At 41.6% G+C, this 25,258-nt stretch overlaps 1 protein-coding gene across 1 annotated transcript in view; it reads left to right on the forward strand.

Annotated features, from left to right (window-relative positions):
* The first annotated feature begins 335 nt into the window (after positions 1-335).
* OPN5 (opsin 5) overlaps positions 336-25,258 on the forward strand; it is a 55,208-nt gene continuing 30,285 nt past the window's right edge. The window contains exons 1-2 of the mRNA XM_007068312.4: positions 336-778; positions 24,523-24,678. Of these exons, the coding sequence (XP_007068374.1) occupies positions 24,549-24,678 (130 nt within the window). The 5' untranslated portion in view covers positions 336-778; positions 24,523-24,548. The remainder of the gene's footprint in view (positions 779-24,522; positions 24,679-25,258) is intronic.

Consider the following 25,258-nt stretch of genomic DNA (forward strand, 5'->3'; position numbering starts at 1 on the left):
AGTCATCGCTCCATTACTCTACACAAGCAGAGGGTCAAGCCCTGAATTTTAAAGCTGTGTACAATTTTGCCAATCAGTGGAGGGGGAAAACATCAGTGAAACAGAATAGCAAGAGATGTTTCTATTTATAACAACAACAATAAAAAGCCTGTTACTATTTAGGATGTTTTCTAGCCCATAGGGCAAGCATTACTTATTAAGGAGAAAAACCCCTAATCCTTAAACTTTAAAAGCATTCTTAATTTTTGTGCCACAGACAATGCACAGGATTATTATTATGGCCTCTGATTTACACTGGAGGGACTTTATCATTCCCAGCATGTGATTTTTTTGTTGTTCCATCTAGTTCTGCTGCTACACATCTTTGAGCCACACTTCTCCTCATTCATTCATAAGTACCGAAGCAGGGTTCTTTTTTTCTCTAAAAATGTCATAGCAAGCTGATTGGGGAAGAACCAAGGGGACTGGATGCTCTAGAAAATTATAGATCTTACCACATGAAACTATTTGCTACAGCACCACCAAATCAGAGAGAGAGAGAGAGAACAAATACTGAAACATGCAGAGCTATTAGCCTGAGAAGTCAGAAAGGGGAGGAGAGAGTGATCATTTTTATAAACAAAACCCTCCCTCCGAATTCTAAAACTTGGAACACTTAAGTAACACAGAACATGCTGTGGATTTATGCTTGCTGAAAGATTGCTTTGATCCAGACATTGACATAAAGGGGAATATTGGATCTTTGGAGGGAATGCACTATACAGAGCTCAAGAACAAGGTATTGTCTTCTGTTATAACTCTTATTAAGAAGAAAATTGAATAACAAAAGTGTGTGTGTGTGTGTGTGTGTGTGTAATGTGTGCATATACACTGTCAGATATTTACTCTGTGTGTATGTAGGTCTACTCTTCATCCACCTTTCATTTATGCATGCATATCCTTCTTTTAGGGCCAGATCTGGATGACCTTCGCTCATATTGAGTAATTCTTTACTAGACAAGAAGTCCCATCAATTTCCATGGGACGTCCCACAAAATAAGGTACTACCCAGCATGAGTGAGGGTGCCAGAATCTGGCCCTTAGAAAGGTATCTAATAAATTCAAAGCTGTGGTTCTAAATGAAAGTTTTGATATATAGCAATTATGTTGGTTTCTCCTTCCCCCTTTAGCTGGTAGCATGTCTCCTATGTCTGTGTGAGTTGAGTGGGCAATCCCTTCACTGGGAAACATTAGAAATGTGAAATATTGATTGACGGTTTTCAGAGTAAGAAATAGTGAATGTGTCACAACAGCAGCAAAGCTGGAGATCACTAGAGTACACTTCATGGGCTTGCTGAAGGATTTTGTTCTGAAGATCTAGAAGATATAAAAATCCCTTCCTCTAGGCTTTCTATTAGGTTTGACATAGTGTGTCTTATATGTAGATTGATACACCTAGGGGCAGATCCTCAGCTGGCATAAAATGTCATTGCTCCATTGACTTCAGTGGAGCGATAGTTTACACCAGCTGAGAATCTGGTCCTTTGTATATAGGAAGTGTAAAAAAACTTGACTGTTTAATCTTTATTGTAATTTTTAAAACCCCATTTTAAATCAAGAATTAACACCAAAGTGCTTGTTAGGAGTGGTATATCAGGACAATAATACTAATGTTTATGGACAGCTTGAATGCAGTGAGCCTGTGTTTTTGTTTTTCTGGAGTACACATTTTCATGTACACACATTGTGCAAATTTGGAGGGCTGAAACAGTTGCTGTTTCAGTGGCCGGCAGGCAGAGAGACAATTTTAATATACACTATATCCTGTAACTGGGGGAGTGAGTTCTCTAGTGGGGAGAGCAGAGGAATGGGCATCCGTATTCTTGGGTTACAGTCCCAGCCACTGACTCATTGTAGTGCAAGTAACTACACTGCTCAGTAATTAACTTTACACATTGTAAAACACTTACGTGAACACATAACTCACACGGCTTTTGAAAGACTTCATTCTTCTATGTGAGAAGTGAATACATGTGACCTTATAGGCTGGTCAACACTTCCCTCACTTTGTCAACTGTAACTCTCTATTGGTAATTATATACAGTACAATTATGTAGACAAGGCACTCTGCATATTGTTCCATTCTCCCACTGAAGGTGGAGTAGGCCCATTAATAGGAGACCTCTACCTGAAGAGTTCTAGGATGTTTGGCGTAACAATCCTAAATAATAAAAGGTCTGTTAAATTAAATAATTACAGACAATATATATTTTTTGTGGACTTGAATTTCTTTTCGGTTTTATTGATTTTTGTTTTGTTTTTGTGCAAGGAGATTTTTGTATTTGTATTTTTCTCCTGCATTCTCATATAGGAAAGTACAACACAAAATATCATTGCAATAACTCAGTATTATTCTGTGAAAATTGTGCACATTGTTGCTTTGCTGTTGCTCTGTCTTTGGTCTGATTTCTGGGGTTTCTGAAGTTGGAGCTGCTATTTTGTGGGCATTTCTATTCCCAAATACTCGCCTTCATGTTTGGACAGCCTTCACTGTTTGTTGATTTGTACTACTGCTATTGAGACACCAGTCATCACTTGATTGCTATTGCTTTGACTTTTCCTAATTTTTGATCACTGTAATTGATTTAGAGCTCAGTTCTGCAAGCACTCAGTGTAGTGGTTACTACCATGACTAGCCCTACTGAAGTACTGGACTATCCACAAGAGCAAACCAACAGTAAATATTTGCAGCTTTTATTACTTTGCAAAGCAGACTGTGACTCTGTTGTGAAGGGTGCTATTAAAATCATGTTGCTGTTATTGAAGCACTAGTATTTCCAGAGCAGAGGCATCCACTGTTGAGATATTATCTCGTGTTAGTCAGAGTCTGACCTGTGGGGCACAAACATTCTTCCCACATCTTTTATTTTTATTTATATTTTTTATTAATTTTTTCAAATATAACAAATATACCAAAGCACCTGATTCATGCCACATCTCATAGTCTGGTATAACACTGCAAAGTATATTTTTTGGTGTTCTTTGCTGAGCCATAGGGATGGACCCCAAAGATGTTATAAGTTCAGACGGTTCCGAACATTATCATGCCTCCCTCACCGGGAGATGGTGAGGATTAACTAATTAATATGTTTTCTGGTTTAGCTTCCCAAATGTGGTTATTACTTGGACTATCAGAGAAATGTGTGATTAAGGATGTATATCTCTAGTAGAAACCAGCTTAGAGAAAGCGGTGCTAATTGGAGAAAATGACTGAATCAGGACTCCTTTACAATTCCATTGTGGATTTAACAGTCAGGACCAGGAGGCATAGAAGGACGCAGACGATGCTGGTGTACCATCACAGGCACATTGTCTTGTGAACTACTAGAGACTTGCAAATCTTGACCAAAGCAAAGTTTGCTTCATCCAAATGAACAGGGAAAGAAATCACTGGAGCGCAGGAATCACAAACGGAAGTCCCCTGAGGCTGTAGGGGTTTGAACTTGCAAGGGCTGAACATTCCGTAAAGTATGGACTGCCCATAACTCCCACTGAAGCCATTTGGCAGGCAGGAGCCCGACATGCGGCATAGATTCCCTTTCTTAATGATTTTATAATAGTTGTAAAACACAAGCGTGAGGCAGCTTATCAATTATCTGCATCTTTATCAAGCCACAAAAGCCTGGAATTTGGCACTGGAACAGCTGAGGAGAGAACAGCTGGGATTTGCAAGGGATATTTTTAGTTGGGATCTCTCTGGCTTGAACATCCTAAATGTCCAAGACGAAAGCTGGAGTTGCTTATCGCTTGATAATGAACGTATGATTGTGTTTTAAATCTTTCCTTTGTTAAGTTTCAGTTCCCTATATGAAGCAAAATGTTTGCAATGACTCTATGTTGTACAATTATTCTTAGATCTAATTGTGGAGACTAACTTAGGAGATACTTGGAAATGTTTGTTATTACCTTCTTCTTCCTTGCTTACCCATCAAATGGGGTATGCGCCTCGAGTCCTCTTCCCAATGCCCTATCCTCTGTCACACCACATGCTAACATGCTGTCATAAATATAAAGGGAAGGGTAAACCCCTTTAAAATCCCTCCTGGCCAGAGGAAAAATCCTCTCACCTGTAAAGGGTTAAGAAGCTAAAGGTGACCTCGCTGGCACCTGACCAAAATGACCAATGAGGAGACAAGATACTTTCAAAAGCTGGGAGGAGGGAGAGAAACAAAGGGTCTGTGTCTGTCGGTACGCTGCTTTTGCCGGGGATAGACCAGGAATGGAGTCTTAGAACTTTTAGTAAGTAATGTAGCTAGGTATGTGTTAGATTATGATTTCTTTAAATGGCTGAGAAAAGAATTGTGCTGAATAGAATGACTATTTCTGTCTGTGTGTCTTTTTTGTAACTTAAGGTTTTGCCTAGAGGGATTCTCTATGTTTTGAATCTAATTACCCTGTAAGGTATCTACCATCCTGATTTTACAGAGGTGATTCCTTTACTTCTATTTACTTCTATTTCTATTAAAAGTCGTCTTGTAAGAAAACTGAATGTTTTTTCATTGTTCTCAGATCCAAGGGTTTGGGTCTGTGGTCACCTATGCAAATTGGTGAGGATTTTTACCAAACCTTTCCCAGGAAGTGGGGTGCAAGGGTTGGGAGGATTTTGGGGGGAAAGACGTGTCCAAACTACTTTTCCCAGTAAACCCAGTTAGAGTTTGGTGGTGGCAGTGGATATTCCAAGGACAAAGGATAAAATTAATTTGTACCTTGGGGAAGTTTTAACCTAAGCTGGTAAAAGTAAGCTTAGGAGGTTTTCATGCAGGTCCCCACATCTGTACCCTAGAGTTCAGAGTGGGGGAGGAACCTTGACACATGCTTTAATTTATGACGTTCCATCTCTTCTTCTCGGGGCGGCCTCTCTGTCTTTTTCCTTCAGTCATGATCTCTTGGACTGTCTTACCCACATCATTGCCAGAACTGTGCTTTACATGACCAAACTAGCTGAGCCTGCACTCCTTCATTTTTTCATTTATGGATGTTACTTTGAGCAAGTATCAAACATACACAGTCCTTATGTGGCCTTTCTTGCTTACGCCACTCCTCCCTCCCAACATTCACATTTCTGTGGAAGAAATCATTTTGCTCATGTTTCTTCTTTGTTGCCCAACGCTCAGCACCATACATTAAAACTGGACGGACCACTGTTTTATAGACTTTCCCATTTAATTTTACTGGTATCTTCCTATCACACACTAAACCACTTATCTTTCTCCATCTGAGCCAAGCATTTTTTATCCTTTGTTGTTACCACGTCAAGTAATTTTGTTACAAATTATTTTATTTTGGCCTGATCCCGTGCCAGTTTAAACTGATGGAGAGGTTTGCATTGACTACATTGGGCATTACATCAGCTAGAAATATACAAAGTGATCTAGTCCAAACATCAGAAATGCCTCCCTTTACCAAAAAGCAGAACAGGGACACATCATTAGATAATTAGGGCTATTGATCAAATCTGTGGAAACATGATGTTGCATTTAATAAGTGACCATGTAAAAGAAAATTTGGGCAAAATACATAAATATAATAATTTTAAAAATATTGAAAAAAGAAATCTAGTATAAACTGCCAATGAAATAAATTCATTTTAACCTAATTCATTGTTGTTTTATAATATAGCCTTTGATTCAGCAAGATGTGTGTAACTTTAAGCATGTGTTCCCCAAGGTACAATCTGGACCATTAAACAGCTGTCTCTCCCAGTTCTCCCATGAAGGGAGCCTCTTACACGGCTTTACTATGAGATCAGCCACTCCTGGCCAGACAACCCAGTCTTCAGCATGTAACTTGCTCCGAGCTGCACAGTATTGAGTGCTACTAGCTAGCTACTCACAGATTAAATTGAAGAATAACAGCAGCACGTTCTCTAGTCCCAGACTGCCCCCTAGAAATGTGCATCTCATACTGCCCAGTCCACTCATTGCGTGGTACAGGATCATATAAAGTCTGTCATTTCTTTAAAGGAAAATGGTAATGCACCAGCCTTGTTGTCCCAAATGGAGTTGCCCACACACTTTAATTCAAACACACTGGGTAAGATAAAACAGTACACCAAGTTTATTAACTACAGAAAGATAGATTATAAATCATGAGGCATAAAAGTCAGAACTGGTTACAAAGTGAATAAAAATGAAAAAAATGTAATCTAATGTCTAAACTTAGCAAGCTAAATAAATGTAAAAGCAAAATGTTTGTCTCACCATAAACTGTAGTACATTTCACAGGCTGGCTCTCCTTTCAGCCTGGGACCCTTCCCTCTTAGGTCAGAGTCGTTCAAGTATTCTTTGATGTCTTCAGTACAGAGATGGGAGGAGGAGGAGAGGTCAAGTGGAGGCCACTGTCTCTCATTTTATACTGCCCTCCTCTTTTTGACCTGGGGTGAAGGTCACAAGCTGTCTGTTAAGGACGTGAAATTTGCACTGTCCCCACTGCTGGACAATGTGTGCTTATGTAACCTACACACCTCCTGGGTGTGGTGTTCTGTCCCCTCTAGTGGCACCAAGACCACTTAGAGAGAGAGAGATAAAATGAGTCTGCTCTACAGCCCTAGCTAACAGCCAGTTGCCTTTTAGCTCATGTGGTAGAGGCTCATGCAGTAAGGTCCACAGGTCTCCGGTTTGATCCTGCCCACCGACAACCAGGGTCTGTCGGTGTTACCCTTAGATGACTCTTTAACTGGCTGGGACCAGTATGCCTTTATCTCTGAAAAACTGGTTTGTGGGTATATCCCAGAATTATAGCAAGTTTCAGTAACATTCATACAGTAGAATCTTATAACTTCATACACAGTGTTGCTACACATATCTCAACAGGACAATAATGCTCAGCAGATTATGAGTTTTCAAGTGATACCTCACAAGGCACACTTTGTACAAAATTTATCATAGTCTTGTAAAAGTGATGAACAAAACTGTCACAGTAGTCTCATTATCTTCAAGTCACATGCTTGTGTCCCTTGCTGAATCAGGACAATAACGATAATTTCCAATCGGCTGAGTTTCTCAAGGTAAAGCATACTGAAACTTTGTTAAAAAATAACCTAAATTGGAAGAGAAGATACAGACAGACAGTCCTTAGGGCATCCCATACTGGGGAAACTTTTTACTATATATTATAACAAGAGAAGGGTGTCCAGGTTGCTGCACTGTCTAGATATTTTTCTTGTGGATTCAACGGACCAGACAGTGAATTCCATTTACTTCGGTAGTGACAACCGTAGAGCATTTAAGACATTGTTAATTTAACTGATCCCTGACTTTGAAAGGTTTCATTTTCATTCCACACTGGGCATGAAAAGATTTTGAAACCTCAAAATGGTTCATGAAATGGAAATGTTTTCTGCCCAGCCCTACGTATTACACCCTTTTAGATCCCAACCCTGTGAAGTCTCATTGAATTCAATGGAACTACTTGGATAAGTAAAGTTACACATGTGCCATATCTCTTTGTGGGCTTGGAACCTTTGTTAGTGAATTGTTACCCAAACTTTGTTCATATTGTTAATGTCCTATGAACTGTGGCTTCCAATGTGATTTTGCAGCAGACTCGTTTACTTGTAAAATTGAAGCTGATCTAGTTCAAGTCCTATGATATTTTTCATCTTTTGCAAAGTAGCAAACTGATCTTTATCAAATAGTTGTAGCCTTGTTCTTCTAATCTTTGAGGTTTTCCATGAAAGTAGCAGATCTTGATGCAAACAGTTATAGCAACTATTGCAAAGTGTTGTTCCTCTGTTGCCTTTTTCTCCAGTTTCTCTTTATCATCTGGAAGATACTGCCAATTTTTGATAGTTTTTGTGACTCTCCATTTGGGCATAGGTCTCAAGCTATTAAGGCCCAAATGATGGACTCAATGTGTGATGCTAACAAAGCCCCAAAATGAAGGACTTTAAATCCCATTTAAAATGCTGTGAATATAACACACTTTTTCTATAACCTTAGTTTCACAATTTTATATTTCTGATGAAAACAGAAGTGTAGGGGATGCCAAATTTGTGTGGAGCAAAGGTAACTTTAGGACTAAAATGAATGATGTCCCTCAAAATGAGGAATTCTTCAGAAACATGCATTTGGCTACAATTACGAGGGCTATTGTCAAAGATATTAGGGGGAGAGGCCAAGGAGCACATTTTAAACTTCGGACAAGATAAGACTCTTTTTTTCCTTCACTTTAACATAATGGTCCAATTTAACTTTGGTCTTTTACCATTCCAGATGAAATTGTTTACAATTGTATCGAGGTTTTAAAAAGAAATCTATTTGGTATTGTAATAAGGAGGAAAGTTTTTGTTTTTTTGTTTTTAAAGACAATCACTGTTCGCCACTTCACCATTTTCAATACATTAATTCTTCCAAGCCAGTTAATGACGGAGGGAATATAGTACAAAGGGCCAACACAGTGTTATACACCACTTTATTTTGTGAGCTTATCTGGAATTTATAAGCTGATGTAGTGGGGCCTTAACCCTGTGCTGGCCTTTTGTACTGGAATGAATTTTACCCTAATGGATTAGACCATTTTTAAAAATCCTCCATAACTCGCTCCAGTAAGATGTTTGTGGTATATATGTCCTTGATCTCAAGCCTTATACTGGTATCTAGATACTTAGGGCCTAACCCAAAGTCTGTTGAAGTCAATCCAAAAATTTAAATCAGTGGGCTTCAGATAAGGCCCATAAAGCCTTTTTTGGGACACTGAAGGTGTATCTAGACAGCAGCTGGGAGGATGATTCCCAACTTGGGTAGACATTCACATGGAAGCTCTGCTCAAGCTAGTGCTTAAAAATAGCAGTGTGGCCATGGCAGCACAGGTTGTGGATGATGGATCAGGTTAGCTGCCCAAATACAATCCCACCCAACCCCTGTGTATGGACTTGGGCAACTAGCCCAAGTCGCCGCCCATGCTGCTATTTTTAGGCGTGAGTTCGAGCAGACCTACTGCATTTATTTCTACCCAAGCTGGGACTCACTCTCCCACTTGCTGTGTAGATCTACCCAAACAAAGGGCAGTGATTAATTGCTTTCTTTACCCTTTCCCAATCCTTACCGAGGATTTGTTTGTCTTTATTTTAAATCCAGAGATGTGTTGCCCCAATTCCTCAGAAAAAAAAAAAATTGAATTAAGCCTGCTTGGTACAGGAGCACGTAGCATCTGTATGGAGAACAAAAGCAAAAAAGGAACTTTGGCAAATTGGTTACCCTGGATGCCTTTATTAAACTCCCAGTTCAGGAAAGTAATTAAGTATGTGCTTAACTTTCAGTATGTAATCAGTCTTATTTATTTCAACAGGACCATGTATGTGCCTAAGTACCTTCCTGAATCAGGGCCTTAGGCCATGTCTACACTAGCAATTATGTCATAAAAACTTGTCTCTCTCAGGAGTGAGAAAAAAACAACCCGAGTGACATAAGTGTCGCCAGCTTAAGTGCTCACGTGTGCAGTGCTGTGTCGGTGCAAGAGCTTCTCCCGCTGACATAGCTACCACCACTCACTGAGGTTGTTTTACTATGTTGATGGGAGAGCTCTCTTCTGTCAGCATAGAGTGGCTACACAAGCAATCTTACAGGGGTGCAGCTGCGTTGGTACAGCTGTGTCTCTGTAAGTTCGTTAGTGTGGACATGCCCTTTGTCTTGGTGTTTGTACCAGGGGTCCAAGGGTAGTATTAAATAAAATTGGTGAAAGGCCTCCTGGCCTTCATCTCCCTTCCATCTTAAAATGTACAGATTTATCCCCTATTCACAGTTATAACAGCCATAGGACCAGCATATATCCCCCTCGTCCAATGTCAGAAGTGCGAGGGGCGGACCCTGTTTGTCAGCAGGGGAGTCCCCATTGGCCCAGTGTGGGTTGGTACACCACATCACACAGTCATCTGTGCTCCCTGGGGGATCAAATAATTGGAACAATGTGCTCTCGGGACCTCTAGCGGGGTCAAACAAATATCTATCCGTGGCCCATGGGTAGCTCCTGAGTGGGGCAGAGCAAACAGTCTATGGCCCCTGAGCCTCCTGGCTGGGGCAGGCAAACAGCAACTGGAGTTCTGACCCTCAGGGCAGGGGAGAACACAGTCAGTTTGTAGCCCCCAGGTGGGGCAGAGCAAACAAGCAGTAGCCGCAGCTAGTGGTAAGGTGCTTCTCATGCATCTCCCCGGTTGGCAGTGACTTCACTTCCCCGTCAATCTGTGTGGCCGTCTGGTCGCTCACAGCATAGTCCTGGTCTATGGTTTCTGCCCCCTGGGAGTCTCCAGCATCTCCACAGGAGCTTGCAACACATGTCTTTCCTTCTCCTCAGCCAGACCAAACTGAGCTGGGCTGCCTTCTTTTGTCTGTCCCTTCCACCTGGAGCATGCGCAGCCGGTTTGAGGGGCATGGCCTCCTGGGCCCACAATGATTGATCCATCCCCATTGGCTCAGAGCAGGGTGGGTACACCCCATCCCAAGAATTTTCCCTAAAATCTCATCACCACTGATTGGAACAAGTGACTACAGTCACTCTAAAGCTTATATCTGTATTAGCAGAGTCTTTTGATAGATCCCTTCTTCTCCTGTCTTATTTTGTGCCACAGCCTATCCTGCCATGTACTCACATGATGTTATTGTTATTAATATTACACCAGTGCCAGGGTACACTAAGCAAGATTGAGACCCCTTTCTGCTAAGCACTGCTCAGACACAGAATAAGAGGTACTCTCTGACCTGAAGAGCTTGCAATCTAAATAGAAAAGCCAGGCCCAGATTTGGGAGGAAAAGGTTATAACACACAAGCAGAGGGAGCAATGTGATGGTCAGCAAATGGCTTGTTAATGCACTTTCCATTGTAGATTTTGCTTCTAGGTCTAGGGGCTCCAGGGGAGGGGAGAAGGGGAACATTAGGTGTCTCAGCTCCTCACTCCCGCCCCCACCCCCCGCCATTCTGTGTTCTTCATGATGAAAGCTGCCTGGGTAGCTTTACTCACATGGGGTGAGAAGGCATCGTGCTGACTTTCTGCCAAGGGATGACTTTAATGCATGACTAGTCCCACTGACATCAATGGGGCTACTCACATGAATAAAGCAGCTCATGTGCTTAAGTGATTGCATCATACACGGTGGCTGGGACTCAACCATTTTTACAGAGTTTTCAACAACATTGTACAGAACTGGAATGAAGGAGGCATGAAATTCTGTGGGCATTATTTTAATTGTGTTAATATCCACTGATAATATTACATTCAAATCTTGGCTTTGCACATCAGTTATAGTAGTAAATTGTAACGTAGTCAACATTTTGTTTTTTTTTTTCTTTTTTCTTTTCAAGTTCACCATTTGTAGGGATTGGAGAACCGGACAGAGGTTGGCAGATGGAAATACATAATTTTATAATAGCATCATGGTTCTTTGATGAAATAGCAAAGACTCGTTGCACCAGGCTCGTCATTCATTTCCTATGCATTGCAATATTGTCCTTAGTTTCTTTAAAACAAAATTTGGAAATCAGCATTTGAGGCACAGATATTAAAAGAAATTGAAAAATTCTTACCCTGGTTTTGTATTAATACCATAAAACCATCTTCAGTCTTTATTGTTATTTTCCAGCATTGAATGGGAAATATTTGTTTACCAGGGTTGCAACTCCTATTGATTTTGAATGACAAGAAGAACAGTAAACTCACTAATCTGTTCTGCTTTAGGTTTCTAGGGTTCTTGAATCAATTCTATATTAGGGTTCCTTTTTGGATGTAAGAAAAGGCATGCTTTCTTATTTTAAGATAATTTAGGCCTTTGAATTCATTTCTCCACCAGTCAATAAGATAAACTTTTAAAGAAATAGCCCATTTTTAAAAGTCAAGAATACCATGGTTTTGGTACAAACTAGGAAAGAGAAAATCCATTGAAATGAGATAAAGCTACGTTTTTTGTATAAAAAGATAAGGTTGGATTTTCTCTTTCCTGGTTTGTACCAAAACCATGGTATTCCTGACATTTTCTTAAATCTCTAAGGGCTGAATTTCCACCTTGCAGTCCAGCCAAAGCAGGGCAGAGCATGTAGCTCTGCAGTCCGAAGAGCAGGGCAGGAAGCTGACAGTGACTCCAAAGGGTCACAATCTATTCCATGCTTCCCCGTTGCTTCAAGTGGGGAGTAACAGCCTGGCGGTGACTGCGCTCCCCCAAACCCGGTTCGGCTGGTATTGGAAGACTTGCTATTTGCTCCCCTACACATTTACATAGCCAGGCTCATGACTGAGTGCAAAGAGAATCCATCCGACTCACACTAATAACAGTGAAAAAATTGTAAGAACTGATGCAGCCTGGGCCTTCACCACTGGTGTGTTTTTTGGGAAAATTCCATAAAATGAAAAATTTCATAAGCTCATAATGACCATACTGGGAGCAATGATTCATCTATCCCACTATCCTGACTTCCTACAGTGGCCAGTGCCAGATCTTCAGAGGGAATGAATAGAACAGGGCAACTATCAAATGATCCAGTCCCTGTTGTCCAGTCCCAGCTTCTAGCAGTCATAGGTTTAGGGACACCCAGAGCATGGGGTTGCATCCCTGACCATCTTGGCTAATAGCCATGGATGGACCTATCCTCCATGAACTTATCCAATTCTTTTCTGAACTCAGTTAATTTTGAGGTTTCAACATTTGGTTACAGACTTTTTGAAAATTTTTCATGAAAAAGCAGACAGTGAGCGAGGACCAACCCATAAAGTCAGTCTCTCTTTCTTCCCAGTGAATATTTATTTACGTAAGATGGAACAGTTTGAACACAAGTGAGTGAGAGCCCCCACCCGGAATCGCCTGATGTTTAGGGAACTCACGTGGGATATGGGAGACCCAAGGTCAAGTTTCTTCACTGAATCAGGCAGAGGAGAAACTTGAGCCTGGGTGTCTCACGTCTCAGATGAGTATTGCAGCCATGAGGTGGGTCTTGCCCCCTCTCTCTGGTTTTCATTGGAAACTCCATTCTGAATCGGAGAAGTCTGCTTTACAAAACTTTTGTCAAAACGGATACATTTCTTCCAAAACTTTATGTTTTGACAATCGGTATCATCTGATGAATAAATATTTTGTAAAAAAAAAAATTTCTTGAGCGGCTCCATCTGTGCAACACCTATATCTCATTGAACTCGGTAAGATCTGGGCCTTTGTTTTTATAGTAATGTATATAGAACCCTGTTGGTGTAACCCCTTTTAAATCCTACAGGCATGTTCCAGAAGGATTAAAAACACATTTGCAGAGTTGTAAAACTTTTATTTTCATAAATCTTACAAAAAAGTCACTCTGAAAAATTTATCATTAGAAAAATGGTGAATAAATCCTTCTGCTATACTTATTTTATAAATTATTCCCACCATCATTCTGTGTTGCTATTGTTGTTATGTAGCACCTCTGAGTTCGAGTCATGGACCAAGATCCCCTTGTGCTATGCCCTGTACAAACACAGAACAAAAAGATGGCCCCTGTCCCAACTGGCTTAACGTTCTAAGTATAAGACAAGAGACCAACAGATGGATAGAGCCAGATGGGAGAGCACAGAGAAACAATGAGACAATATTAGCATGACAGGCAGTGATCTTGGTACACCTGAAGCCTAACCCTTGTCAAGTTTTTTGTAGGCATCATGGCAAAGGCAAGTTTTAGGAAGGGATTTGAAGGAGGGCAATGATGTGGTTTTATGGATGTTTATGGAGCGCTCCTCTCAAACGTGAGGGGCAACGGGAGAAAGCACAAAGGTGCTTTTTTGAAAATTTAACAAGGATCATTTATATAATGTGGATTTGTAACATTTACTTCCAATTCAAGGAAAATAATAAAGAATGAGGAAATGTTGAAAGAATTGCACATGCTTAGTCTAGAGAAGAGAAGGAAACCTGCAGCTTTCTTCTGGTGACAATTTAAGAACCAGATTTACTGAAGTGGGCTTCTTGGTGGAGTGGAATGTGAGCTGCAGATTTGAAATATAACAGTGTGATTTACAAATCTAGACAATATTCTCCTTTGTGCCATGTAGAGAACTGCTGTTGATGCCGATGGAGTTTTGCAAGCAGAACAATATGCCCCTACGTATGCTGATATTATGTATTTAGGTTGCAACCAAAATGTGCCAGAAGATTCCAAACACAGAGGAAATTATTTCCCCACTCACATAAATGCAGCTACTCTTAAGGTTCAAATATAACAGATGTTTAAAAGTGTAAAGCAACTCTGCACGACAGACATAGAAGAGAATGTAAAGAAGGGTTCAGTTTCAAACTGGAATGGGAGGGGGGATTTTGAAAGGCAGAATGTAATTGCCCAGATTAGAATTAATTTAACCAGAATTCCAGGACTAACACTCCTATTCTGAGGAAAGTTAGTCTTGTGACTAAGGCATTGGACTGGGACTTGGATGGCTGGGTGCTACAGACTTGCTCTGTGATTTGGGGCAAATTGTAAAATCTCACTGTGCCTCGTTTCCCCTACGTAAAATGGGGATCATAGGAATTCCTTTCTCTGTAGCCTCTCTTGTAGAGCACTTAGCACCATGATACCCTGATCTTGGTTGGGGCCTTTAGGGCTACCATAATTCAAATAATAGTAATAGTTTCCACATGTGATCGTGGCCTTGAGATTTTATATTTTATATTAATATATTCATAGATTTTTAAGACCAGAAAGGGATCACTGTAATCATCTAGTCTGACCTCCTGTGTAACACAGGCCATAGGACTTCCCCCAAAATTATTGCTAGAGAATATTTTTTAGAAAAACATCCCATCTTGATTTAAAAATGGACAGTGATGGGGAATCCACCATGACCCTTGGTAAATTGCTCCAGTGGTTAATAACTTTCACCATTAAAAATGTTTCTGGTCTGAATTTGCCCAGCTTCAGCTTTCAGCCATTGGATTGTGTTATACACCTTTCTCTGCTAGACTGAAGAGCTCATGTAGATACTTGTAAATTGTAATCAAGTCACTCCTTAATCGTCTCTTTGTCAAACTAAATAGATTGAGTTCCTTCAGTCTATAACTCTGAGGCGTGTTTTCTAATCCTTTAATTATTCTTGAGGCTCTTCTCTGCATCCTCTACAATTTATTAACATGCTTCTTGAATTGTGTACACCAGAACTGAATACAGAATTCCCAACCGTGGTCGCACCAGTGCCAAACACAGAGGTAAAATAATCTCTCTACTCGTACTTGAAATTCCCCTGTCTATACATACCAGAGTCACATTAGCTCTTTTGACCACAGCATCACATGGGAGCTCATGTTCAGCTGACTATTCACCATGACCCCCAAATCTTATTCAGTCACTGCTTCCCAGGACAGAGTCCCTTATCCCGTAAGTATGGCCCATATTCTTTGTTCCTAGATGTATCCATGTATGTTAATCATAGAATTAGAGAACATCAGGGTTGGAAGAGACCTCAGGAGGCCATCTAGTCCAATCCCCTGCTCAAAGGAGGACCAATCCCCAACTAAATCACCCCAGCCAGGGCTTTGTCAAGCCTGACCTTGAAAACCTCTAAGGAAGGAGATTCCCTAGGTAACGCATTCCAATGCTTCTCCACCCTCTTCGTGAAAAAGTTTTTCCTAACATCCAACCTAAACCTCCCCCACTGCAACTTGAGACCATTACTCCTTGTTCTGTCATTTGCTACCACTGGGAACAGTCTAGATCCATCGTCTTTGGAACCCCCTTTCACATAGTTGAAAGCACCTATCAAATCCCCCCTCATTCTTCTCTTCGGCAGACTAAGCAATCCCAGTTCCCTCAGCCTCTCCTCATGAGTCATAAGCCCCCAATCATTTTTGTTGCCCTCTGCTGGACTCTTTCCAATTTTTCCACATTCTGCTTGTAGTGTGGGGCCCAAAACTGGACAAGGTACTCCAGAAGAGGCCTCACCAATGTCAAATAGAAGGGAATGATCACGTCCCTCAATCTGCTGGCAATGTCCCTACTTATACAGCCCAAAATGACGTTAGCATTCTTGACAACAAGGGCACACTGTTGACTCATATCCAGCTTCTCGTCCACTGTAACCCATAGGTCCTTTTTGGCAGAACTGCTGCCTAGACATTCGGTCCCCAACCTGTAGCAGTGCATGGGATTCTTCCGTCCTAAGTGCAGGACTCTGCACTTGTCCTTGTTGAACCTCATCCGATTTCTTTTGGCCCAATCCTCTGATTTGTCTAGGTCCCTCTGTATCCTATCCCTATCCTCCAGCGTATCTACCACTCCTCCCAGTTTAGTGTCATCTGCAAACTTGCTGAGGGTGCAGTCCACGCCATCCTCCAAATCATTAATGAAGGTATTGAACAAAACTGGCCCCAGGACCAACTCTTGGGGCACTCCGCTTGATACCAGCTGCCAACTAGACATGGAGCCATTGATCACTACCTGTTGAGCCTGACGATCTAGCCAGCTTTCTATCCACCTCACAGTCCATTCATCCATCACATACTTCTTTAACTTGCTGGCAAGAATACTGTGGGAGACCGTATCAAAAGCTTTGCTAAAGTCAAGGAATAACATGCCCCCTGCTTTCCCCTCATCCACAGAGCCAGTTATCTTGCCATAGAAGGCAATTAGGTTAGTCAGGCATGCCTTGCCCTTGGTGAATCCATGCTGACTGTTCCTGATCACTTTCCTCTCCTCTAAGTGCTTCAGAATTGATTCCTTGAGGACCTGCTGCATGATTTTTCTAGGGACTGAGGGGAGGCTGACTGGCCTGTAGTTCCCCGGATCCTCCTCCTTCCCTTTTTTAAAGATGGGCACTACATTAGCCTTTTCCCAGTCTTCTGGGACCTCCCCCGATCGCCACGAGTTTTCAAAGATAATCACCAATGGCTCTGCAATCGCATCCGCCAACTCCTTTAGCACTCTCAGATGCAGTGCATCCGGCCCTGTGGAATTGTGCTCGTCCAGCTTTTCTAAATAGTCCTGAATCACTTATTTTTCCACAGAGGCCTGGTCACCTCCTCCCCATGTTGTGCTGCCCAGTGCAGCAGTCTGGGAGATGACCTTGTTCGTGAAGACAGGCAAAAAAGCATTGAGTACATTAGCTTTTTCCACATCCCCTGTCACTAGGTTGCCTCCTTCATTCAGAAAGGGGCCCACGCTTTCCTTGACTTTCTTCTTGCTGCTAACATACCTGAAGAAACCCTTCTTGTTACTCTTAACATCTCTTGATAGCTGCAACTCCAAGTGTGATTTGGCCTTCCTGATTTAGCCATATTACAGTGCATACTGATTACTTGCACCCAGTTTACCAAAGCCATCCAGCTCAATTCGAATCAGTGACCTGTCATCTTCATTATTTACCACGACCTGAATTTTTGTGTTATCCCCTTCATTATGTTTTTGCTTTTAAACAAAATAAATCAAATTATTTTTAAATGCCCTGTATATCTGCAACATATTTTCCTAAAATTAATAAACTCTGGCATAGATATAAGGTGTAATGCTACCTGTTTGGGATCTCCGGCACACCATTCGACTTCTTGCCACATGTTAGTCACTCCAAAGTTTCCTCTGTCAGCTTGTGTTGGGACTCTAAACTTTTCATTACCACATCATGGGGCAGGAGAGAAAGAAACATCTACAGTCAGAATAACAGTCTTACTGCCAGATGACTAATTCACGATGCAATGTTGCACTTCTTTCACTTTGGAAAATGCACAAGACCACATCTCCCATGGATAACTTATACGTAATTACTGTATGAACAGGGGTTTATCACTATATAATGGAGCAGTGTGTGCTCCTGGTGTCTGACTTTCTTTGAACTGATCTGTGTTTTGTGTGTGTGGAGCAGCTAGAGAATGGGACACCAGTTGTCCAGATGTTAGAGGACTTCCACCATAGTTTTATTTGTCTGGTACGTTTTCCCCATCTCATGTGGCTGTTGTAGAAGAGACCATAGAGAAAGTGAATAGGTGAGATAACAAAACATATTTCTGTGCGTGGGTTATGTATAGCTGAAAGCTGTTCATTCTAGCCGAACTGCAGGATCCTTAGCAGCACATTATTGAGCTAGTTGTGCAGGGAGAGGCTATAAATATAGAGCGATGTTGAGAGCCAGACAGGGAGAGTTATTTTTCCAGACAAATACCCCTATTTTTCTCCTCTGGAGAAAAACAAAATGCTAGTTAAAGATCTGTAGAGAAAAGTTTATTTCTCGATCATCTTCTGAGCACATTGAGTAAAGTAAAAGAGGGTATTTCCCCCCCTCTTGATTTGATTAAGTGCACACACAATAAGTACTTCCCAAGGAATTGACTGTGAATTTAAAAAAAAGTTTAGGTCCCGTCAACATTAGGAAAACGTGCTACTCTGTAATGAACACCTAACCTGCTTCACTGGTATAAAACATGGACTGAATAGAGACACTGGATGTATGGGTTTGAAGGAACAAATATGGACACTGTGTAGAATCGAGCACGTGGGTTTATTATGCACAGCGCTGGCAGAGTGTCACCTCGCTTATTAGGCTCAGAGACAATGTCAAACAATTGATTACAATGAATTATATGGATTTTCCATGGGCGGAGGGAAATGACAGGGTAGGCAGTCCTAAACCCCTGGATAGGTCTAGCAGCAAGACAAGATAAGCACAGTATCCAGTGGTCAAAAAGTTACATAATGTCTCCACCCATGGTTTCAGGTTAACACATGACACTTAATTAGTACACAGGTGTTTTCCATTAAACAATATATAAAGTGTGTTAGTATAAAATATATATATGTTGAATTCTGATTTGGGATCCATAGATAATGAAAGGTTTCAGAGTAGCAGCCGTGTTAATCTGTATTCGCAAAAAGAAAAGGAGTACTTGTGGCACCTTAGAGACTAACAAATTTATTTGAGCATAAGCTTTCGTGAGCTGTAGCTCCCCTGATTGTCCAACAGGTACACACCTAGGAGTTAAAGCAAAAGGACAAATGAAAAGTATATAGCAATAAAGATCGTCTTTTAATTATTTATTTGTGTTTCTAAGGCAGGTACTGGCAATGGCTAGGAGGAGAGGTGCACATCTGTGAGAGGGAGGATATCATATCTCATACTATGTTTGAACCTCTTCCATAAACTCAAGGCTGGTGTGTAGGAAGGCACCTCTTCTACAGAAGAAACAGGGCCCCTTTCATTCCTGTGGTCTGTTTGCAACTTTGAGATAAAGCCCCCAATTATAATTTCTACCTGGCTTCTTGCTGACCAAGTTTATCTTAGCAAAAAGCAAGGTTGTCCTTTGTTTGTTCTGCTTCTTAGCTAATATTGTTCACTATTTGCTAGGCCTCTGTCTTCTTGACCAAACTCTGGATTTTGGGCCTGTAAAAAGAGCGGACACAGTCTATATATCAGGTTGTAACATAAACAGCATACGGATTTTAGCCCTTCAGGTTATTACAACAATCTATAACTCCTCCCCTCCCACATCTTTTTTTCCCCTTTCCCCCTGTGACTGGAGAGATAATGGGCCACTTCACTTTGAATGGTCCCTTGAACTATGTATTAACTACTTATGCTAAACAATCTGTTCCATCTTGAATTTAGCTGTGACTGTATAATTCCCAGATCTGAAGATGAGCTCTGCGTAAGCTTATCTCTCTCACCACTAAAAGGTCCAATAAAATATATTCTCTCACCCACCTTGTCTCTCTAATATCCGGTAACTAACATGGCTACATCAGCACTGCATGGTACAATGGAAGATATCGAATTTTGCCATTTGAAGCAATGTTCCCTCTAATTTTTCACAGGCCGTGTTCGCAAAAAATTTATTCTGTGCAAATTATTATGCTTCTGTGCAAATTTTTGTGCACGCAGTGTTTCGTGGTGTGCATGAGGTTTAGGATCTGTGTGCATGCGCACAGCTTAGAGGGAACAGTGATCTGAAGTAGAAATTCCACAATATCAAGAAAAAGGAAGCAAAACTTAACAGCGACATCTACTTACTAAGCAAATGTAGGAACAAAACATCATCCGCAGGGGTTTCACCTTCTATAACCCTCTGATCACTACATACAACTCCAAATATGCTGAACAGCTCTGCAAAAGGACTTCCACAAAACTGAGGAACCACTTACTGCATCTCAGATACTCCAGAAGGGACCACTTCAGACAGGAAATCATCACATGCTTCCACGCACTGGAAGAAAAAATCAGGAAAGATACCTGGAAATCATGCAAGAAACCCAAAACAGTTATCAAAAAAACCTGAGGACAGCCAACTAATACAAAAACAAAAAGTGGAACCAACTACAACAACTTAACAGCCCACAGAATACCACCTCCGGGAGAAACCATGGCACCAGGACCCACCACATGGACACTACACGACACCCCAACATCATCAATGTATCAAGACTACCTGAAATGGGGTTGGCACCCACCTCACGTGACCATCCCCTCTGGTTAGGTGTGTCTGCATTCTTTCAGTTCTGGTGACCCTTTTTGGTGGTTCTCAGATGTTTTTTTCAGCAACTCAGCCCTCCAGCCAAATCACACACATTGTCTGTATGTGAACCAGAACACACCCCTTCTGAGGGATACAGTCCACCCCTCTGGTGGTGGTATCTTTATCCCTCCCTGGGCTCAGTCTTTAAGTAGCCCTGGTATGGGGCTGTACCCCTAGGGCTTCCTCCCTGGAGACAATATCTTCCTGTGGCCCTCCCCGGGCTCAGTCCTTACTCAGTCCCAGCAGCCAGCTCTCTCGCTCCCTTGGTCCCTGCCAGCAGACTGTCTTTGGTCCTGCTGCTCTTCCAGCCTGCCAGGCATGCAGTCCTTTCTTCTCCAGCTCCAAGCAGCAACTAACTATTGCTGTGTTCTGCAGCTCCTTTTATAGGGCCCTCCTGGCTCCTGACAGTTCCAGCAGCCCTTGTGATTGGTTGCTTCCTCACAACCACTCTAGGCCCCTTGGAGAACCTCTTCACTACTTCTTTCCTGGGATGGGTATGGCAGAACCCTGAGGCCTCCAACAGGGGGCCTTTGGGCCTACTCCACCCCATTACATTACCCCTAACCAGCGTTGCTATCTGTCTCTCCAAGGGACTGAACTTCTGCCCCTCCACAGAACCTGATACCATACAAACATATTGAGAACTAGAAGAATTCTTTCACCGACTCTGCCTCAAACAATTTTTACACAAAAATGACACCACTGCGCACAATTACCACATCCTCACCAACAATCAGAAGAAAAAATAATCATCTGACTGGATGATGGAACTACAGTCTGGATCATTACATTGATTGCTTCAGGAAAAAAATTGACTATGAAATCCTTAACAAATATCACATCCACCACAACCTCTCCACAGTTGAGAAGACAGCTAGACAGTCTCTGAAATCCAACTACCAAATAGGAATCAAATCAGCAGACAAAGGGGGCATGTCAAGGAGGCCAACTGATACCTCTCATAGAATCATAGAATATCAGGGTTGGAAGGGACCTCAGGAGGTCATCTAGACCAACCCCCTGCTCAAAGCAGGACCAATCCCCAACTAAATCATCCCAGCCAGGGCTTTGTCAAGCCTGACCTTAAAAACCTCAAAGGAAGGAGATTCCACCATCTCCCTAGGTAACTCTCCAACATCACTTACTAAAAAGAACTCAAAGAACACCCCACACCACAATTTACCAAGGAATTTAAGGATATCATCAAATTCTTCCCCAAACAACAAGAGAAATTTTATATTCTCATTCCCTGTGAGCTCATCCCAGGGACTTTCCACAGGCTTTCCAAGATACACAAACAAGGAACCCAGGCAAAACTATTGTATCTGGCCTCATCACTCTTACTGAAGGAATATTGGGACTCATATAAAACATCCTTAAGCCGCTCATCACACAAAGGGCCAGCTTTCTCCAGGACACAACCAACTTCCTCCAGAAACTCCACAACATGAACAGCCTCCCTCAGAACATCATCCTTGCAACCATGGATGTAACCTCCCTATATGTCAACATTTCTTTTCAATGACAGCATTGTTGCCGGCCTTATATATTTACAAGATAATGGACAACCATCCAATAGCCACCCCAAACACATCACCAAACTCATCCATTTCATCCTCACGCATAATTTTACATTAAACTATAAACACTTTGTCCAAACCATCGGAACAGCTATGGGCACTAGGATGGCTCCCCAGAATGCCATTCTCTTCATGGGCCACCTTGGAGAAGAATTTCTGGACAAATGCATCATGAAACCAATGACATATCTGAGATACATAGATGATATTTTCATCCTCTAGACAGAAAACCTAAACTCCCTCCGAGATTTCTACCAAAACTTCACCATCCATCCACTAAACCATCTGTGGAACACACCCACACTAACATCAACTTCCTGGACACCATGATCAGCTTCAACAATTGAAGCCTCCAGTTAAAATATTGAAAAGGTTTGTGAACAGGACATTCAGAAAAAAATGTAGGTTTAGGTCAATGAAAATGTTTCATTTTGATAATTTTAAAATGTTTCATTCAGATTTCAATCTTTTATTTATTTTGTAATTGTTTTTACTATAATTATCTTAAATTTCAAAACAAAAGGTAATTTTGAACTGAAAAAAACAATTTTTTTGGTTGAAAAAGCCAAAATAATAGTTTTGATTATTTCAGACCTTTTTTCAAAATGTTTTTCAAGACAAGAAATTAACTGAAACCATCCCTTTCTAACAAAAAAGTTGGGTGTTGAATCAGGGTTTCCTACAAAAAGGATTTTTGAAGAAAATTTCCCAATCAGCTCTACTTATTAGGTAGATTGACCATGTGCCTCTGGAACTATGGAATGATCCTCGTTTCCTGACTTTCTGTCCAGTTTTGCAAAAGATGCTGTCCTGGCTTGCTTTTTTTTCCTTCTTTTTTTAAACTCACTGCAGACTCTGGCCACTGGTGAACTGAGACAGTGAAAATAAAAATAGGCTGACTGAGCCCATGATCAGCCAATCAGCCTCTGTCAAGCGTGTCACATGTTACCATCCTGCCATTCCCCCTGGTAAGACTTCCTGGTCAGCCCCCTTTCCCATGGGACCCTGAGCCAGCTTTCCTCCAGAAATAGTCTGATACACATAGTCTATAGAGCATGACATGACGCAACCCCATGGATCCTCAGAACAAAATTGGCTTTTTGCCCTTGATTTCCTGGAATTTTCCATTTGCAGCTGATTTTTTTTTCTTCCTTAGCTTGGCCTTCTTTCTTCTCCTTCATTTTGGTGATTGAGTATTGGCTTCTGCCATAAGGTAGGTTTGGATGGCACACTAAAGGTGGCCAGGTTCTCAAGCATATTTCTGATTTTCTCAGGTAGGGTGGATGTTCCTAGCTCAGGACTTGGCACTAAAAAGGTGGTGCTTGCAGCTCCAAAAGGCATTGAGAGTGCAGTGGTTTTGGAGGGCTGCAGTGCAGAGGCCAACTCTGAGGTATCATAGACTATCTGGGTTGGAAGGGACCTCAGGAGGTCATCTAGTCCAACCCCCTGCTCAAAGCAGGACCAATCCCCAATTTTTGCCCCAGATCCCTAAATGGCCCCCCTCAAGGATTGAACTCACAACCCTGGGTATAGCAGGCTAATGCTCAAACCCCTGAGCTATCCCTCCCCCCAAAAGGTAGCTTGATCCCAAATTATTAAGGGCTTTAATATCTAGAACCAGGAACTTGAATTGGACTCAGTAACCCTTTGAGATGCCAGGGGCAGGGAATATATAGTCTCAACGGGGCTATTACATCCACATTTTTCTGTAGAAGCTTTATAAGCAGAAATACCCCTGCTTTTTCTTTTAGCCTGAAAAGCTTTTGATGGACATCAAGTGAGGGACCCAGTCTTGGACCGTCACAACATAATGGATACGGAAGTGAAATCTGACTTTCAGAATAAAGCTGCTACAACTCCATTTTGCATTGCACCTTTCTTCAAATCTGTGTTCTGAATCTGCATCACTCACTCATTATGCCAGCCTCTCTGTGCCTCGGTTTCCCTATCTGTAAAATGGGGATGATAATGCAAACCTCCCTTAGCAGGGAGCTCTGAGATGTATGGATGAAAAGTGCTATACAAATGTGAAGTATTATTTACTAAATATGGCATGTAAGTAGGATCAATACTATGGTTTTTGCATCTAAAAGGAGCTGCCTATGTGAAAGTGCTTGGATCAAGAGTTGTAAGAGTGGTTGAAGGGGCAGATGAGAGTCTATTGCCACATGAACAGAGGGGCTGGAGAGTAAAGACATTGCTCAAGTATATTACATTGCTGAGACCCTTATAAGTACTGTACCTACATACATAAAGTCAGGTAGTAACTTGCAGCAAGACACTGGGGGAGGGGGAGGGTTGAAAGCCAGGAGTACAATTTTGAACTGGACCCTGAAATGAAAGGAGAGCTGGTAGACCATAGATGGGGATGAGGCGATGTGGTTGCGCTCTTCTGTATCTAAACAAAAATTCCATTGTGATTCCTGGTGGCAATTCTAATCTCTTATGGATTCCATTATTTCACTTTTCAGACACTGCTAGTCTGTACGTGAGTGGCATGGCATCAAATCACAGCACTTCGCCCCAAGATGACCATCTTCCTCATTACCTCCAGGATGAAGATCCCTTTGCATCAAAACTCTCTAGGGAAGCTGACATAGTAGCTGGATTTTATTTAACAATAATTGGTAAGGCTCTTTAATTATTTTGTTAATGGTGTTGTAAGTCACTACATGGTCTGTCAGGCACCCGCAAAGAAGGCTGCAGCCAGTCATGTTTGTGATGCACCAGATAGAAGAAGAAAAGATGTCGTGAGATGGTGGGTGGGGAACTTAAGTAATAGGAACATGGGTATTGCCAGACTGGATCAGATCCATGACCCATCTGGTCCAGTATCCTATCTGTGACAGTGACCAGTACTAGATGTGTCAGAGGAAAATGCAAGAAATCCTTAAAGGACAATTATTCGGTAAACTGCTCATAGGAGTTGCTTCCTAGCCTCGGACAATTAGTGGCTGGCTTCTGCCCTTATAGCATAGGAGTTTATACCGCTTTCATTTTTAAAAAAGATCTGTCTAATATAACTATATGGATAATGAGAATAGCCACAAACACCCAATCATATTTGAGTCTTGCTAAGCTCTTGGTCTCAGTGATCCTGCATGTCAATGAGTTCCATGTGTTGAGGAAATACATCACTACGTGCATGGGTTTTATATTTATTGTCTTTCATTGCATTTCCCCTTGTTCTATTTAATATTGCACGTA

The sequence above is a fragment of the Chelonia mydas genome, chromosome 3 (assembly GCF_015237465.2).
Source record: "Chelonia mydas isolate rCheMyd1 chromosome 3, rCheMyd1.pri.v2, whole genome shotgun sequence".
NCBI classification, from domain to species: Eukaryota; Metazoa; Chordata; order Testudines; family Cheloniidae; genus Chelonia; species Chelonia mydas.